The following is a 17,445-nucleotide window of genomic DNA, read 5'->3' on the forward strand; positions in this document are numbered from 1 at the left end:
TACTGTGATATTCTTGGAGCCCCTGGAAATTAGAGATGGAGGAGAAGATGGCCAGAGATGAATATTCAAAGGTATATTTCCCAACAGGGATGACCAAGATAGGCAAGAGCGAGTGAAAACAAGGACAGCCCAGAGCAGGAGGGACATGTGACAAGGTGAGTCTTAGAATGGGTCTCAGAAGACCTGGGTTCTGATCTTGGGATTACCCTCCCTTATTCTATGTCTTTAGGAATATCTCGGGTCCTTTTACGCTCAACTTTTCTGCCTTATAAAATGGGAGAGATGAAGCAAGTTATTATTTGTGTTCCTTCCAAGCTCTTGAATGTTTCAACTTTGCTCAGAGAGGTGAATACAATGTTGGGGGCATATACTTGTGGACAAGAGCAGAGAGCTGGCAAAATGGGGAGTGGGAAAAGGCTAGAGGTTCAAAATGAATACTGAAAGAGCATAGAGGTGAAAGTTCATGGCCAGAGCGTGAGAAGCTCTGGCTCCTTGATGTGATTTTGCTTGGAATGCCCTCTGTGACCATAGGTAAGAAATGAAAACTCCTTGGATCTCAATTTTTCCATCTAATAAATAAAGGGCCAGGACTATTTAGTATCTAAGTTTCTTTAATGTTAAGAGACTCTGTGGATTTTTAGCATTATATTTTCTTCTCTAAAAAATACTGAAAAAGTCACGGTACAGTGAGTATTTTATGGTAGAAATAAAACCATGTTGATTTAAAAGCTGCAGTAATGAAACTTGTTTCTTCCACTTTCACTCCTGGTTTTTCATTCCTACCAGAAAATAAGAACATGCTGGCTTTGATTTTATTTTATGTGTGTGTTTATGAATGGCCTCTTTTTCGAGACAATAGGATTTCCAGGGGGTGGGAACCACGTCCCTGAATCTTGCATCTAACGTAATGCCAAGTATATAACAGCTACTTGGCAAGAGTTTGCTGAATTAACTCTACCTCAGCTAAAGCTTCTCCCTATACTGTCGACATCATTCCTTAGTAATTAAAAAGTGCCAGACATTATTGTTATTATTTGTTAAAGCTGCAGTTAAATGAAATAGGCTAAGGAAGACCAGGTATGTTTTGAGATGGATGGCATGAGGAGTTCTGGAGTCCTGTAGCACGTGTCTGTGAGTTTGGGAAGAAAGGGAGACAAGTGGGGGAAAAGAGGGCTGCAAAATAATAATATAATTGATTCCTTTGAGCAGTTCAGTTTGTAGAGGTGATGCATGCAGCCGTATCAGCTTTGGGAGGAGTGGGAGCGTAGGTGCACCCCTAAAGGTGAACTGAGAAATATTCTATTGAGAAAAGCACCATGAAAATGCACTGAGTCAAGAGAGGCAGAGAGGACGCCACAGAGGCCTGCGAAGGCAGGCAAGGTGTGGGGCAGTGAGGCGCAGGAACCCTTCCTTGTCCTTGGGATGCCTTTTGGATTCGGTGTCCCTCAGACAACAGAAAGAATATTGTACAGCTCAGCCAAGCGGTAATTGCACAGCCCACACACGCTTCGAATCAGGATCCATTAAAAATAATGGGAAAGAGTGACAACACGAGTTTGGGTGTGCAAGGAGGTATAGCAGGGGAGAGTGAACAGAGAGGTGGGTATGTTCCCCCCTTCTCATGATAATTAATGTCAGCAAATGCTGCTGGGAGCAGGCTCTAGTCTGTATTCATGAGGTGTGGGAGAGTATTGATTTTTTTATGGAGACACTGTAGCTGAACATTTGAGAGAGGCATTCATGTTCCTCATTAATATGCAGGCTGGGTAGTGGCTCCCGATAGTTGAGTTTAAGACAGAGACAATCTATACTGGCCATTAAAAGAACCACAGTCTAATGGGCACATCTATTCCACTTCTTTTGGTTTTAAACATTCCTCCTAGCAGTTTCCATCCTTAAAATCCAGTGCTTAATTTAACAGAGTTGAGGATTTTTGAAAAAGTCAATCATTATATTCTTCATATGCTGATGACTTAATTTCCTGAATCCTCATCATTTATGTACTATTATTCCATTTTAAAACATCTTTTGGCTTCCCAGGTGGCTCAGGGGTGAAGAATCTGCCTGCTAATTCAGGAGATTCAAGGGATGCGGGTTCAATCCCTGGGTGGGGAAGATCCCCTGGAGAAGGGAATAACAACCCACTCCAGTGTTCTTGCTTGGGAAATCCCATAGACAGAGGAGCCTGGTGGCTATAGCCCATGGAGTCGCAAAAGAGTCAGACACGACCGAGCACAACCGTGCACTTTTTTGTCCCTTGTGTCCTCCTCGTTTTAATCTGCTGGCTTCACTCACTTTCTTTCACTCATTAGCCAGCTGTTCCAAGGTTTGCACTGTTCTGAGACATATGAGGAGACGGAAGAAAATTGTTATTTCTATTTATCTATGCCATCAACTGGGAGAAGGAAATGGCATCCCACTCCAGTATTCTTCCCTAGAGAATCCCATGGACAGAGGAGCCTGGTGGGCTGCTGTCCACGGGGTCGCAGAGTGGGACACGACTGAAGCAACTTAGCATGCATGCATGCATTGGAGAAGGAAATGGTGACCCACTCCAGTATTCTTGCTTGGAGAATCCCAGGGACAGAGGAGCCTGGTGGGCTGCCGTCTATGGGGTCACACAGAGTTGGACACGACTGAAGCGACTTAGCAGCAGCAGCAGCAGCAGCAGCAGCATGTCATCAACTGTCATCCTGACAGGATACCCAGGAAATCTTACTTTGGAGATTTTGTGGACACTATTATCTACTCTAATTAAGTCTATTTTGGTCTAATATTGTCATTATTTCAGGAATAGAAGCTTAATTAGAAGAGGAAGTAAATGTATGTACTTTCAATTTCTTTCTGTCTCGTAAGTTGTGCAAAGAAAGAAGGCAAGCTTGCAAAGGTGGCCTGATTTTCACTTGGGCGCTGCCTGACATTCGTTGAGAAGGGATGCTCTTAGTCCTCAGGATGGAGTGGGCAGTCGCCCAGGGCATCAGGGAGCCGAATGTGCAGAGAGCAGAGGGTGGCGAGCCCACCGTTTTCTGACTCCTCCAGAGACAGGGCTGTGTGTGCAGGGCTCTGAATCCCACGCTCTCATACATCCATATTTAAACGTAAGTGGAAGAACACGTTTCAAAACGAAAGAGTGCTTTTGGCAGGGGATTTCTCTTGAAATTATCCATAACTCGAGTCCTCCATTAGCACTCTTAATAAAGAGTTGGCTTTGTCTCGTGGTGACATGGGCTGTTCTTTTTTTCAAGCATGTAAAAGCTCTAGCTATTTTAACTGTGGTGACAGCTATTTTTAAAAGCTCCTGGGCTCATTCTTACCGAAGGTTCCTTGCCAGAAAATTGAGGCACGGGGCACTGGGCCTGCCACTCCTCCAGGTGGTCTCTGCAGAAGGTGATGTTGTGCAGCAGGAGACTCTCGGGGGTTTGGCCTCGAACAATCCGCCTGTTATTAAAAAAAAATAATAATAAAGCTCTCAGATTTGAAAGTGATTTTGTGCCTTGTGATTGCCACGGATACATAGACTATGATGGACTCTACAATAACACTTTCACTGTCTTACAGTCTGGGCTGGGGTGCATTTCCTTGAGCTTCTTTAAAAATAGGAATTTAAGAAGCTTCAAGTAACTTTGAAGAGCCCAGAAAAGAAGTGCCCCTCGGTGGTATCCTGTGTTAAATTGAAAGTGTCTACATTAGAGAATTCATAATGAAGGAAATTGTTTGAACACATCCTTTTGTAGACTGTTGAATCTAATTAGGTTACATCTTGTCCTGATTGCTGATTTGGGCTAATTGGCTAACTGTACTATTTGGGTCTTTTGCAAATTTATTGAACTTCTTCCCTTCCTGGTTTGTTTTTGAGCACCTTCAAGTTGTCAAATGAAGAAGTCACTTGAATAATGGTATGTGTCCCCCCAGGGACCCAGAGCAGGCTTAGTATTTGATGGGGTCCAAATAGGTCAATGTAAAATGTGCCTTTTAAGATGATATCGTTGAATTGGAGAGTGAAAAAAGAAGCTGGCCTTCATGAATCACTGGATCAAGAGTCCTGTGATCCTGCTATATTAGATTTCCTACAGATGCGGTAGCAACTGACCCAGGACAATTTGCTTCAGGGCCAATTCCTTCCTTTATCTACTGGTGCACAGGCTGTGACGCATGGGGTACTGAGGTCATACAACCTAGGCGTTGCTCACTTCCTAGGTGTTTATGAGTAAAATACATGGGTTTATGTTTTGAGGAACATGGTCCTTGCAGAGAAAGCTTAGCATCACACTAAGCTTTAAAAGTGTGTGCTTAGCATCACAGTAGGCTCCTCAGGTCCTGGGTAGCCTGTGGAGTAACATATCCCCTTTTGCCTGGGAGGAGGGCGCAGCAATGCTCTTGGAAGTGGCCTGGAGAACTGCCATCCTGGCCTTTGTCCTAGTCTGTTTTATGGAAGTCATCCAAACTTGATAACATCCCTTTGAGTTAGATGAGCAAAACTATCTGTGAATCTCCCATGAGCAAACGATGCCCAGACGTTGGAAGAGTGAATAAAATACAGAAGCCAGAAGAAAAGAATCTGTAAATTTTAACACCTTCCTTCCCAGGCCTCAGACAATTCAGCTTGTATCCCAAGGGACCTCAGAACATTTCTCAAATGCAGTAAGCATCTTTTTAAAAAATTTTAAACTTTTTATGTCTTCATCTATGCCATCCCATAATAAGAAGATTAGTGGGCTTTAACACATTGCAATAATCCTACTTTACTTGGCATTTTTGTATAGAATTTGCAAATTACTTTTTGCTGTAAACAGTAGCTGTAGAATACTTCAAGCTGAGAAGATTAAATGAGGCCCTTATCCCAAAATAAGCCTTTCAACTAAGTTAAAATGACTAAAAAAAAAAAAAAATTTCATCTTGTGAAATGTTATTTGGGTATTAAAAAATATCTCCAGTGAAACACTGCCCATTGAAATCCTCCTGTGCTCCTACAATGCACCACGGAGTGAATGCCGAGGAGGAAGGATCAGGGCGATGCATGCATAATTTTTGTGAAGAGGTCTTCTAGACGCATGTGAATTGTGAAGAGCTCTCAAGTGAACTCCAGGGGTTAACACTCTGGCATCAGCAGAAGAACTCAGAGAGAAAGGAAGGCCTGACAGCCTTTGGGGTGGAAGGCTTGGGGACTACATACCACCCACCCCATCCCCCAAATACAAACAGTCAGGGTGAAGGATGACACATTCAGGAGAGTCAAGTGCAGCTGTTTTAAAGTTAAAAGAGGCTAGAAAGCCTTTAGCCAAGCAGCAGCATCAACGTGCACATTGACTGACTAGGTTTCTAAAGACTAGCCGAGGGATGGGCCAGTTGGTTTAAATATGCTGCCAGGGGCAATTTTTCCTTCTGTGTTTGTGTGTTGGACAAGCTAATGGATGATGGGGAAGCTCTTAACCGGGCAGAGCCAGTGCAAGGCACATAGAAACCCCTTGCAAGAAGGGGAGGCTAAGATTGGGGGTGCATCTAGGATGGGGTGGGAGGTTGGAGGAGGCAGCTGACTTGCTGGGAGGTGCAAACTGAGAAGAACTGCCAGAGGGTCCCACACGGCAGCCACAGTCACCACGAGGTGTGTGACCTTTTCGGCACGCCATCCAGTCTCCGTCACCTTGTGCTTGCCCTTCCAGACCTGGGCAGAAACAGAGCCCACCTCTGAGACCAGCCCCCTGCACTCAGCAGCTGCTAGGGTGGGAGAATGGGTGCAGGACAGAGTATCCAGCGAGTGTGGGTAACAGAAAAGGAGCTTCTGGCAAACTATGCAGGGCTTTGCAATATCACCAGTCACATTCTCCAAGTGTGGAGGAATGTTTTATTCATGTAAGTAGAGACTGATCTCCAGGGCTTGTTACCACTAAAGGGTGGGTTGTCTGAAAGCCAGTGTCTTGCATCTGACTCTGTCATTTACTTGTCCTTGGATTTTGAGTGACTCACTTAACTCTGAGCATCTATTTCCTCCTTATGAAATGGGAAGACCAGCACCATCTTCATTGGACAGGACTGTTGTTGGGGTCACATTGATTATATGCATGTATGAATGTGCTTTAAAATTTTAACATGGGAAAAAACATCAATTTAGGAAATAATTAATATGGGACAAACTAGTTTGTTGTTGTTGTTCAGTCATGTTTGACTCCTTGAGACCCTGTGGACTACAGCACTCCATGCTTTCCTACCCATCACCATCTCCCAGAGTTGCTCTAATGCATGTCCATTGAGTCAGTGACACCATCCAAAATCTCATCCTCTGTCGCCCCCTTCTCCTCCTGCCTTCCATCTTTCCCAGCATCAGGGTCTTCATCAATGCATCGTTTTTTTTTCATACAAGGTGGCCAAAGTATTGGAGCTTCAGTTTCAGCAGCAGTCCTTCCAGTGAATATTCAGGACTGATTTCTTTTAGGATTGACTGATTTGATCTCCTTATAGTCCAAAGGACTCTCAAGAGTCTTCTCCAACACCACAGTTCAAAAGCATCAATTCTTAGCCTTCTTTATGGTCCAGCTATCACATCCACACATGACTACTGTAAAATCAATAGTCTTGATTATATGGACCTTTGTTGGCAAAGTAATGTCTCTGCTTTTTAATATGCTATCTAGGTTTGTCATAGCTTTTCTTCCAAGGAGCAAGTGTCTTTTAATTTCATGGTTGCAGTCACCATCTGCAGTGATTTTGGAGCCCAAGAAAATAAAGTCTGGCACTGTTTCCACTGTTTCCCCATCTATTTGCCATGAAGTGATGGGACCAGATGCCATGATCTTAGTTTTTTGAGTGTTAAGTTTTAAGCCAGCCTTTTTACCCTTCTCTTTCACTTTCATCAAGAGGCTCTTTAGTTCTTCTTCACTTTCCTCCATAAGGATGGTGTCATCTGCATATCTGAGGTTATTGATATTTCTCCTGACAATCTTGATTCCAGCTTATGCTTCATCTAGTCTGGCATTTCGCATGATGTACTCTGCATAGCAGTTAAATAAGCATAGTGACAATATATAGCCTTGATGTACTCCTTTCCCAATTTGGAACTGGTCTGTTGTTCCATGTCTGGTTCTAACTGTTGCTTCTTGACCTGCATACAGATTTCTCAGGAAGCAGTTAAGGTGGTCTGGTATTCCCATCTCTTTCAGAATTTTCCACAGTTTATTGTGATCCACACAGTCAAAGGCTTTAGCATTCTCAATGAAGTAGATGTTTTTCTGAAATTCTCTTGATTTTTCTGTGATTCAGCAGATGTTGCTAATTTGATCTTTGATTCCTGTGCCTTTTCTAAATCCAGCTTGCACATTTGAAAGCTCTTGGTTCACATACTGTTGAAGCCTGGCCTGGAGGATTTTGAGCATTACTTTACTAGCGTGTGAAATGAGTGCAATTGTGTAGTAGTTTGAATATTTTTTGGCATTGCCCTTCTTTGGAATTGGAGTGAAAACTGACCTTTTCCAGTCCTGTGGCCACTGCTGAGTTTTCCAAGCATGCTGGCATATTGAGTGCAGCACTTTCACAGCATCATCTTTTAGGATTTGAAATGGCTCAACTGGAATTCCATCACCTCCACTAGCTTTGTTCTTGGTGATGCTTCCTAAGGTCCTCTTGACTTTGCACTCCAGGATATCTGGCTCTAGGTGAGTGATCAACCATCATGATTATCCAGGTCATTAAGATATATTTTTTATAGTTCTATGTATTCTTGCCACCTCTTCTTAATTTCTGCTGCTTCTGTTAGGTCCACACCATTTCTAACCTTTATTGTGCCATCTTTGCATGAAATGTTCCCTTGGTATCTTTAATTTTCTTGAAGAGATTTCCAGTATTTCCCATTCTATTATTTTCCTCTATTTCTTTGCACTGATCACTGAGGAGGGCTTTCTTATCTCTCCTTGCTATTCTTTGGAACTCTGCATTCAGATTATATCATATCTTTCCTTTTCTCCTTTGCCTTTTGCTTCTCTTCTTTTCTCAGCTTTTTGTACAGATACTCAGACAAACATTTTGCCTTTTTGCGTTTATTTTTCTTGGGGATGGTTTTGATCACTGCCTCCTGCACCATTTTGGTAACATGTAAAGACTTAAAAACATTATCTTTGAAGGTCCTATATTTCAGATGATGCTACTCTAGCTTCCTGATGAAGGAATTAAGAGTATCAGGTGGGTGTTGAATGCCAGAACAGCATTTTATGGCATATTTGAGCAAAAAGGAATCCTAGATGCCAGATGGGGAAACTGAGGTTCAAAAAATTGAAATGGCTTGCAAGTGGTCACTCTGGTGACTAGTGGCACAGCCTAGATCAGGTTGGTCATCTCACACTCTGTCCCTCCACCACACGGGGTTTCCTAATGGATTATTTTAGTCCAGCAAAAGTAAAATCTGAGTATCAAAAATATATATCCCAAGGATTCCCATATAAATTGGATTGTGGAAATAGATTCTAAATAAAATATAGATCTATTGTTATCCAGCATTCATTAAAATTCTCATATACCAGTCAAGATTCCCCAACAGAATTGGTTAGAAAAAATGAAGTCCCTAACCATCTATATTGCTTTTTTTTTTCAGCATAACTAAAAAATACACTATGTTTGGCACAGTGAATTTGCTTTTTCATACGTTCTCTGTGTCCATCTGTCCTGCATGTCATGCTCCTCCATCCAAGAGAATTTCTAAGACTATTCTGAGATTCACAGAGATAAAATCTTACTCACTGAGTGTCATAAGGACTCACCCTGCTCCGTGGATAGCCAGACCAATAAAGAAGATGATGAAAACATGGTGCGTGTACCAGAACAATTCATAGGACACCTGCCGGATGAATTCGGTGGAAGAGGTCATGATCAAGATCAAAGCCAGAGAGATCAATAGGCCAGTAATGCCCGCGATTGTAGTTAGCAACTCAGCGATTGTGTTCTAAAAGAAACAAACACCATTACATTAATGTTTCAGTTCTATTTTTCCATTTTAGGATCAACATTTGAGAATCCAAACAGGGAGCAATTCAACATGTACTAGTCAGAAGCACGCTAACCTTGGAAAGGGTCCCCATACACTTCTAACAGGGGACTTCCTTATCCTTTCCTCTGCCCCCTGAGGGTGGAATTCACTATGCTCAACTTTTGTCCAATGTCATTTTGTTAACTACTTTTCCCCCCATCTGTATAAATCAGCCAGCATGCCAAAGCTGATGATGTTGAATTATAATTAGGACAATATATGAAAATGCATTTTAGGATACAATACTGCAAAAAAAAAAAAAAAAAAAACCCACACCGAGTTTCAAGGTTTTAATTTTTAAAATAAAAATGAGACTCACCATGCTTAATTGCATCTTAACATTAATAAACACTTTTCTGGAGAGGTCCCTCAGGGGCGTCCCTAATAAAGCAGCTGCACACTCTGTTCCCCTGGCAGTTATTCCTTGCTCTCGATTTTTAATTGGAAGGACCATGACTTGCATTTCTTTCGTGCCACCTCAAGAGGCTTGGAATACGGCTTTCTAAATCCTAGGTGATCAATAAAGATACAGCTATTCCTATCAGATAGACCCTGCCACAAGGCCAGAATTCTGACCTGTTAGTGTAGAGGAAGGTTAAACAGCTTTTCAGAATATGAATCTTAAAACATTTTGTTTTATTGGGAGTTTCCCATATTCTGGTCAAGTCATTAGTATTCACATACTGTGTTGTTATCTTTGAGACAACCATGAGCTCCATAAATGCACACTGTATTTTTTGTCAGTAAAATCTCATTGATTTGGGCCGCTTTGAGATCTTGAGGTAATTTAAACAGGGATTTCTCTGTTGTTTACTTTTTCCTTTGTAGAGCAAACAGTGGAAATAAAATTGAAAGGGTTATGTCTAAAACATTTAAAAGACTTTTTTTTTTCCCAGTGTACTCAGGCATTTTAGAAATCCATTGATATCACATGGTGTGCTAATTTCAAATCATTCTTCTTTGCTTATTAAAGCAAATCCCCACTTCCCTCTTCTTGTGACATATTTATAGACTGGTTTGAGTTGCAAGGGATCATCTAAAACAATTCCTCTGTGTCTCATTAGAAATGCTCTATAATGTACATGTTGTGTTATGGGTATCCATCTTTCTCTAAATATCCTAGATTAGAAGGTTTCTTGACCTTAATTAGTATTTACATAGTATATTGCCTTTAAAATTTTGAAATAGCCATATGGGGAGTAGCTTAATCATGTTTAACTTGCTTCAAATTACTTTAAAAGTATTTGTAATAAATACGATTTATTGTATAGTCTCTTCAAAATCTCGAGATTTATTCTTGGTTATGTATCACAATGGATTTCCCAGAGCCTTAATGGGGGACAGAGTTAACCGCAGTAGGTGCCCAGATAAATCCTGCAGCTCCAATAAGGACACCAAAGGCATTCCACTCCCATAGGCTTAGGGCCTCTGCAGCTTCTAATTACTGTCAGCTAAGAAAATGTAGCTCTACTAGGTCAGTGGCCTGATTTTCAATATCACTGTAGGATAATTGGAAGACATGACACGGAAGAATTTCCCCAGAAAGAGACTTTGAATATTGCTTCTTCAAGTAAGGCTAAATGGGCAAAAGGGTCACTTAAAGAGATGGCCCAGACAGTATTGGAGGAATTTCCATTTTGGAGAGTATTGTCTTAGGTTCTTCTTGGACAATACAGATTTTTGATCTTGGTCAACATGCAGGATACATTTTCCAATATGATAGGCAGTACATGGCAAAAGTTTAGATCAACCAGGAAAACAGAGGTGGGGGGTGAATTAAAGGAGAGAAATGTCTTTTCAGGAGGATTTCTGTGGCTACACATTGGGTTTTCTTTTTGTTTCTTACATGTACACACAACTAATTAGCATTAATGATGTCACTGGCCATGCAGGTCTCATTATGGAATTTACTGCTCTGTCCAGCATCAGATTTGGCAAACTAGCCAGTCATGTGTGTGCCAAAAATGACACAGGAAAAGCAATCCAGAAAACAATTTGCAAACTGAGAATAAAGACATCCAATTCATCGTCCCTGAATTTAGATGGCACTTCACATTCTTTATGATTCTAATATTGGCAAAAAATATCTAATCATGAGCTACTTTGAAAACTTAAGGTAAGGTTTAATAGGTTATTTCATTCCTTGTTTAGGTGTATTTATTTCTTTATTTTTTGCTATAAAGTAATTAAGCGGCATCAATTTTTCTTGCTCATAACCTCTCAGCAATGATGATGGCAGAAGAAAAGAACTTCCTTTAAAAGGTGAAACTGATGTTAGCATTTGGCAGAAACTGGCTCTCTAGCTTTTTAAAAAATTTTCAAAAGCTTTTGAAATACAGGATTCCTTATAAAGGGATCAGAAAAGGAAGGATTTAGGGGATGAGAAACGATGTGACATGCAAGAAGAACTCACTGTGTGGAAGGTCCGGATGGGGTTGAGGTAGGTCTCATTTGGGGTGTCACCAAGTTTGGCAAGCGCAGCCACCAGTCCCTCTGCCTCTGGCGACTGGCTCCAGTGGTAGTGTTCCAGGTTAAACAAATGCGCCACGATGTGGATGGCTGCGGGCGGGACGGCACGAACAGGCACCATGTTAATTTCTTCCTTTGCTGTTACTTCCCTCGTGCTCAGACGGCAAGGTGTCTGGCTGCAATGCGGGAGACCTGGATTCAATCCCTGGAAGGAAATGGGAAGGTCCCCTGGAGAAGGAAATGGTAACCCACGCTAGTACTCTTGCCTGGAAAATTCCACGGATGGAGGAGCCTGGTGGGCTACAGTCCATGGGGTTGCAAAGAGTCGGACACGACTGAGTGGCTTCACTTACTCATGGGCAGGGGATGACATGGAACAGGCACCATGTTAATTTCTTCCTTTGAGGTTACTCAAAAACTCAATTCTATCTGGTCAAGTTTCTCTGTGCTGGTTTTTGTAACCTCCAAGGAAGAGTAATTTGTGCATCTTTCCTAGTGTCTTGAATGAAATGAACTGAATACTTTTGAAGATACTGTATGATTCAGCACATTCATTTTTTTTTTTAATTTGGCTGTGCAACCCATCACCATATTCATTTTAACTATATTAAGACATAAAGTAAATTTCAATTCACCATAATTTAATTATAAATGTATAATCATTCTGGACATAGTATAGATATTATGATATACAAGCTAATTATATATATATTCCACCTTATACATATATATAAGAAGATACACATAGACACACATCTCTTCTTTCCCAAGAAATCAGAAAGTATTTTTCTAGAATACTATATATCAAACACACTTATATATATGCATATAACATATGATATAGATATGAGAAGAGACAGTGGTGTTTTTGTTCTTTCAGACATTATATTTTTTATTCTTACTTTATACATTTTAGTGAACATATATAATACACATACACATACACACATATACTTACATGTATTATTCCCAGTGGACCAAAAATAAATATTTATGAAACTAAACCTCTTAGTATATTCTTAAGAAGAAAATTTAGTTTTCTAATTCTGGGAATTGGTGATGTCTAAATTCCAAGTGAAGAGAACAAGCTCAGATCACAGCATCATCTGGCCTAAGGAGTGTATGCCCAGTGCTACTTTCTTATCTTCTGAAATCTATGGGGATGCCAGCAGCCCCAACATTCAGACAAGAATATCCTGAGGCTCTTCCTGCCAATGGGAGCCCTGCTGGGTGGCCAGATGATACTCACCATTGAGATCAGATTCAAATGTGAAATGAGAACTCATTACCCAGAGGATAGATAATTTCCCAGTTGACATCTTTTTTTTTTTTTTTCCCCTGCCTTCACGGTGAAAAGTTGCAGAGGTTTCTGCTATTCTAAGTCTCCACAGTTGTGGGTGAATTCTGGGGTCAACCGTGGTTGTACACTGTGAGTTGAGGTGTGGTTGTTGTTTAGTGGCTCAGTTGTGTCTGACTCTTTGTGATCCCATGGACTGTAGCCCACCAGGCTCCTCTCTCCATGGAATTTCCCAGGCAAGAATACTGGAGTGGGTGAGGGGAGTGAGGGAAAAGGAAACAGCAGGAGGTTCTGTGAAGTCGGAGGCATTTGGTTCTAGTAGCAGATATATTTAGAAATGTCATCTCCTATTTGTCCTCTTCTCTCTGGCTCTGAGTTCTGAGCCATTCCCTTTTTTGCCCTGCAAAGCGGTCTTCCTGTTTTAAGACTTGTTTTTGAATTGTTTTAAACAATTCAAAAGTTGTTTTCTCAAGCATTCTTCAGTTCCACAGGCATGGATGATGCCTTGATGACATTTCCCCAGATATTATGGTTCTGATGATCTTTTCCCTGCATTGTTTGATGGATCTTGGCCCCTCAAGACTTGATCATCTTGAAATCTCAACACCTGTCACTGGCTTAGCACCAGCCTGTCTTTAGTAAGGGCTTCCCTGACGGTTCAGTGGTAAAGAACATGCCTGCCAATAGGGGAGACAGAGGAGACTTGGGTTCAGTCCCTGGGTGAGGAAGAACCCCTGGAGAAGGGCATGGCAACCCACTCCAGTATTCTTACCTGCAGAATCCCATGGGCAGAGGAGCCTGATGGGCTACAGTCCACGGAGTAACAAAGAGTCAGACACGACTGAAGCAGCTGAGCATGCATGCGCTTAGTGATGATTTGCAGAGTGAGGTTACAGAAGGGAGAAAGGTCCAGACAGACAATCTACGTGCAGCATTGTCTCTGCTAATATGTATTTTTGCATTTTTTTCTACAGCCTTTAAGTTGGAAATAAATCCAAATGTACTTTTGGTTGAAGCTTTTACTTAAGAATGCAAAGCACGTGACAGTGTTTCTGAGCCTATGATGTTGACTAACTCCTTATGGATTTAGTGAGGTAAGCACCCAAGAGGTAGTGTCTTTCCTTAAATGTTTTTCTTGTCAACATATGCAGCCATGTCTCTGAAGGGGCTGCCTTGTGTGGTCCCAGCATCCGTGGAGCTAGAAAAGCTTACCTGGCAGCAGTCTCTTGCACTATGTTGTATATAAAAAGGAAACTATTTTCTTAGTTCAACATAAACATTGTCTAGTATTTTTTAATAGCTGTTTTCTGAACAATTATCTTAAAGTTTTGAAGAACAAGTAATCTTTTCCCTAGCTAACATATATTGAATACTTATTGTACTCCAAATGCTGTTATAAATTCTTTAGGCATATGATCTCATGTAATCCTCAAATATTAGTCTTATTTCCATTTTACAGATAAGTGTTTAATAAATTAAGAGACCTGTAGTCCACTGATGGAGACAATAGGATAAAACTCTGCCTATGCCAGAGCCTGATCTATTGACCTTTAAGTTATACTGCTTCTTTTCTCTAATCAATAATTGCTATACTTTACTGAAGATGAATTTCTCCTAAGGGCTTAGCTAGACTCTTTGAATAGCTCACTTGGTGTCTCTAATCTAGAGTCAAAGAGCTCCTAAGACTGATGACTGATCATTATCTTTGGAGTCTTCTTTGTAGGTGGGTGTGAATCCTCTGTCTGCATTTTATCCCTCACCCTCACGCCTCTGCTCATGCCTCTCTTCCATTCTCCCTCTGCGGACGAAAGCACACCAGAGAGAGAGGAGTTATTCCCATTTTACAGAAACAGACACTGAGCTTCAGGCCCCAAATTAAGTGATGTATTTACCATTAAATAACCTACATTTGATGGTCAGAAAAGGAACACAGGGCAAAATCTAGGTCTTTTATAGTCTACATTCTATAGCTTCTTTCTCCCATGTAATGAGCTGTTGGTCACAATCTACTTTCTATCAGGTTGATTTCCACATGAACATTTGGCACTGATAAACTCAATTTAAGCACATTTATTGAATGAGCAAAAATATTGAGCTCTTTATCTATTCCTATTGCCAGGTTTCCCATAACAAGTCTGAAGAAATTAATGAGGTAGAGTATGAAAACCCAAGATGCTTTTCACAATGTAGCTCTTTAGGGAATGTATTGAAAGCTATTCTTTCCTTTTTTTTTCTAAGTACTTTAAAATTGGCATCTTAAATGTTTCATTTCTCCAGCTATCTTCATGTTGTTTTATTTTCAGGTGGTACAGTGGTAAAGAATCCACCCGCCAATGCAGGAAATGCAAGAGACACAGGTTTGAACCCTGCAGAAGGAAATGGCAACCCACTCCAGTATTCTTGCCTGGAATATGCCATGGACAGAGTAGCCTGGGGGGCTACAGTACACGTGGTCATAAAGTGTCAGACACGATTGAGCACAGCACAGCAGCGGTGGTGCCTGTGCGCACGCTCAGTTCCTCAGTCATGACTGACTCTTTGCGGCCCCAAGGACTGTAGCCCGCCAGGCTCCTCTGTCCATGGGGTTTTCCAGGCTAGAATTCTGGAGCCAGTTGCAATTTCTCCAGGGGATCTTCCTGACCCAGGGATTGAACCTGCATCTCCCGCGTCTTCTGCATTGGCAGGTGGATCCTTTACCACTGAGCCACCTGGGGATCCATTTTCTCTTAGATTGTACCCTGATTTTATTGTGATCTTGCCTTGGAACCAAAGGTATTCCAGCTACCAAATCCAGGGTTGCTGGGACTTGATAGACATCAGGGGAGAGATGGATTTTGTTCTTTTTCAGACATTATATTTTCTATTCTTCCATTTATATGTTTTAGTTATTTTAATATGAATAGCTGTGCTATCTATGTTTACAGTGACAGTTGCTTCAAGTATATGATAAAATAGTGACACACTTTTATTTTTTCTTTCTTAGTCATCAAAATCATGTTACTAGATTTGGGATGAGCACGTGGGAGAGAAACTGCTGAAGAGGATATGTCTCAGTCACTTAACTTCTTTTAGTCCCTGTTTTCTCATCTGTAAAAGGGGTGGGTTGAACTAAACCATGATATCTAGGCTCCCTTCCAGCTGTCTGGCTCCTATGTCTCCATTTGAAGTTAATTGGGAACATTTGTCATCTGAAAGGGAGCTGCAGTCCAATATGAGAGCAAACATGAAATTTACCATTTTAAAACATTTTAAAAATCAACACTGTCTTAAAGGACCTTCTTCAGTCTTATGGCAAATCCAGTGTCACCAGGTACACGGGTTCTCTCCTCATGGTGTCTCAGAGGACCTTCTACTGATCACTTGGCAGATCTCAAGGTACACATTTGCAGAACCCACTTGAGTTCCATGCTAAAAAATGCTATGGCTCAGTCTTTCCACTATTTTTTCTTACCAAAATATTTTTTACAGTTAAAAAAGCTGCAATCTTGGACACACTACAAATGCACATTTAATTGCTGTGTGAACTTTGGAGTTCAAATAAGGAGCTTTTATTGAAGAGTGAACAAAAAAAAATTCATAAAGGCTACAATTAGAGTCAGTTGCCCTGAGAAAGTTCCTTTTTTCTCCCTTCTTTCCTTCTTTTTCTTTTTCAGGAGATCAAAGGGAGCGTAATTGAGGGAGAATCTTGGAAGTGTGGTCAGTTCTATGCTATCTCTCTGCCTGCTTGTCAGTGATAACAGTCATTTTGGAGTTAGTCACCTCCTAATTAAGCAGCCTTTAGAAAGAAGGACCCAGGGACAAATTCTGGCTGTGTTTCTTGCAGCCAGAATTTGGCCCCAAACTTTCAAATTTGTGGTCTTATTTCTGCAAGAATATACATATTCTCTGGCACTCTGTGCATGCCAGTCATTTGAAAATCACATTAAATTGTGTGAGGCAAGACAGGGGAGACGCCTACTTGGAACTCTCCATGCCTCAAGCAGAATTAGATCAGTAGCCATCCCTTTGGGATCAGGTCTGAAAGCATTTGGGCCTTCAGGATTGTTCTCTGTGGTGGGGCCTCCAAATCATTTTTTCTCAGCATCCTGATTCTGAGGTCACTTCTCTCAACCTGTCTCTATTGTGTTTCTTGGGGTTTACAAACTAATCAACGCATCAGGAGCTGCCTGTGAGTCATTATCCACGCCTGGAACCTAGCAGATGCCAACTGCGGGGACAGACAGAGCTGCCAGGGTCACAATTCACAGCCCCTTGGAAGGAAGCTCGGGCTTAAAGTACTGCTATTCAATTGGAAGGGTCTTCAAGGTCTACTGTGGGCCAGAGTCCAGAAAGATCTGCATTAAAGAGAACAGAGAGGCTGCAAAACTATGATTTTTATACCAGGGAGGTTATGGGGCTCTGAAAATGATTTATTAGTGGTTGAAGAAGGCTCCGGCAGCTCTTATCATAGGCAAGCAAGCAGGAAGGCAGGAAGCCAAAAGAAGAGTTCCTGTCACTGCATTTTCGGTGATGCCCTTGATTATAGATACCATTGTTTGCCTCTTCCCTCCTCCTCCCCAGCCTGCTTTCACCAGGCTCTAATTACCTCCTTTAATGATTTGACCAATTAAAGCCTGCAGTTCAACTTATAGGGGAACGGATGAGAAATTAGAGGCTGGCACGCAAACTT

General features: G+C 41.4%; 1 protein-coding gene across 1 annotated transcript in view; it reads right to left on the reverse strand.

Moving 5' to 3' along the window:
- The window catches only part of NOX3 (NADPH oxidase 3), a 67,865-nt gene that overhangs the window by 45,241 nt on the left and 5,179 nt on the right, over positions 1 to 17,445 (reverse strand). Inside the window, exons 5-7 of the mRNA XM_004011426.6 lie at positions 11,424 to 11,569; positions 8,745 to 8,926; positions 3,315 to 3,438 (exon numbers count right to left, since the gene is read on the reverse strand). Coding sequence (XP_004011475.2) covers positions 3,315 to 3,438; positions 8,745 to 8,926; positions 11,424 to 11,569 — 452 coding nt within the window. The remainder of the gene's footprint in view (positions 1 to 3,314; positions 3,439 to 8,744; positions 8,927 to 11,423; positions 11,570 to 17,445) is intronic.

This window comes from Ovis aries, chromosome 8, assembly GCF_016772045.2.
Source record: "Ovis aries strain OAR_USU_Benz2616 breed Rambouillet chromosome 8, ARS-UI_Ramb_v3.0, whole genome shotgun sequence".
Lineage (NCBI taxonomy): Eukaryota > Metazoa > Chordata > Mammalia > Artiodactyla > Bovidae > Ovis > Ovis aries.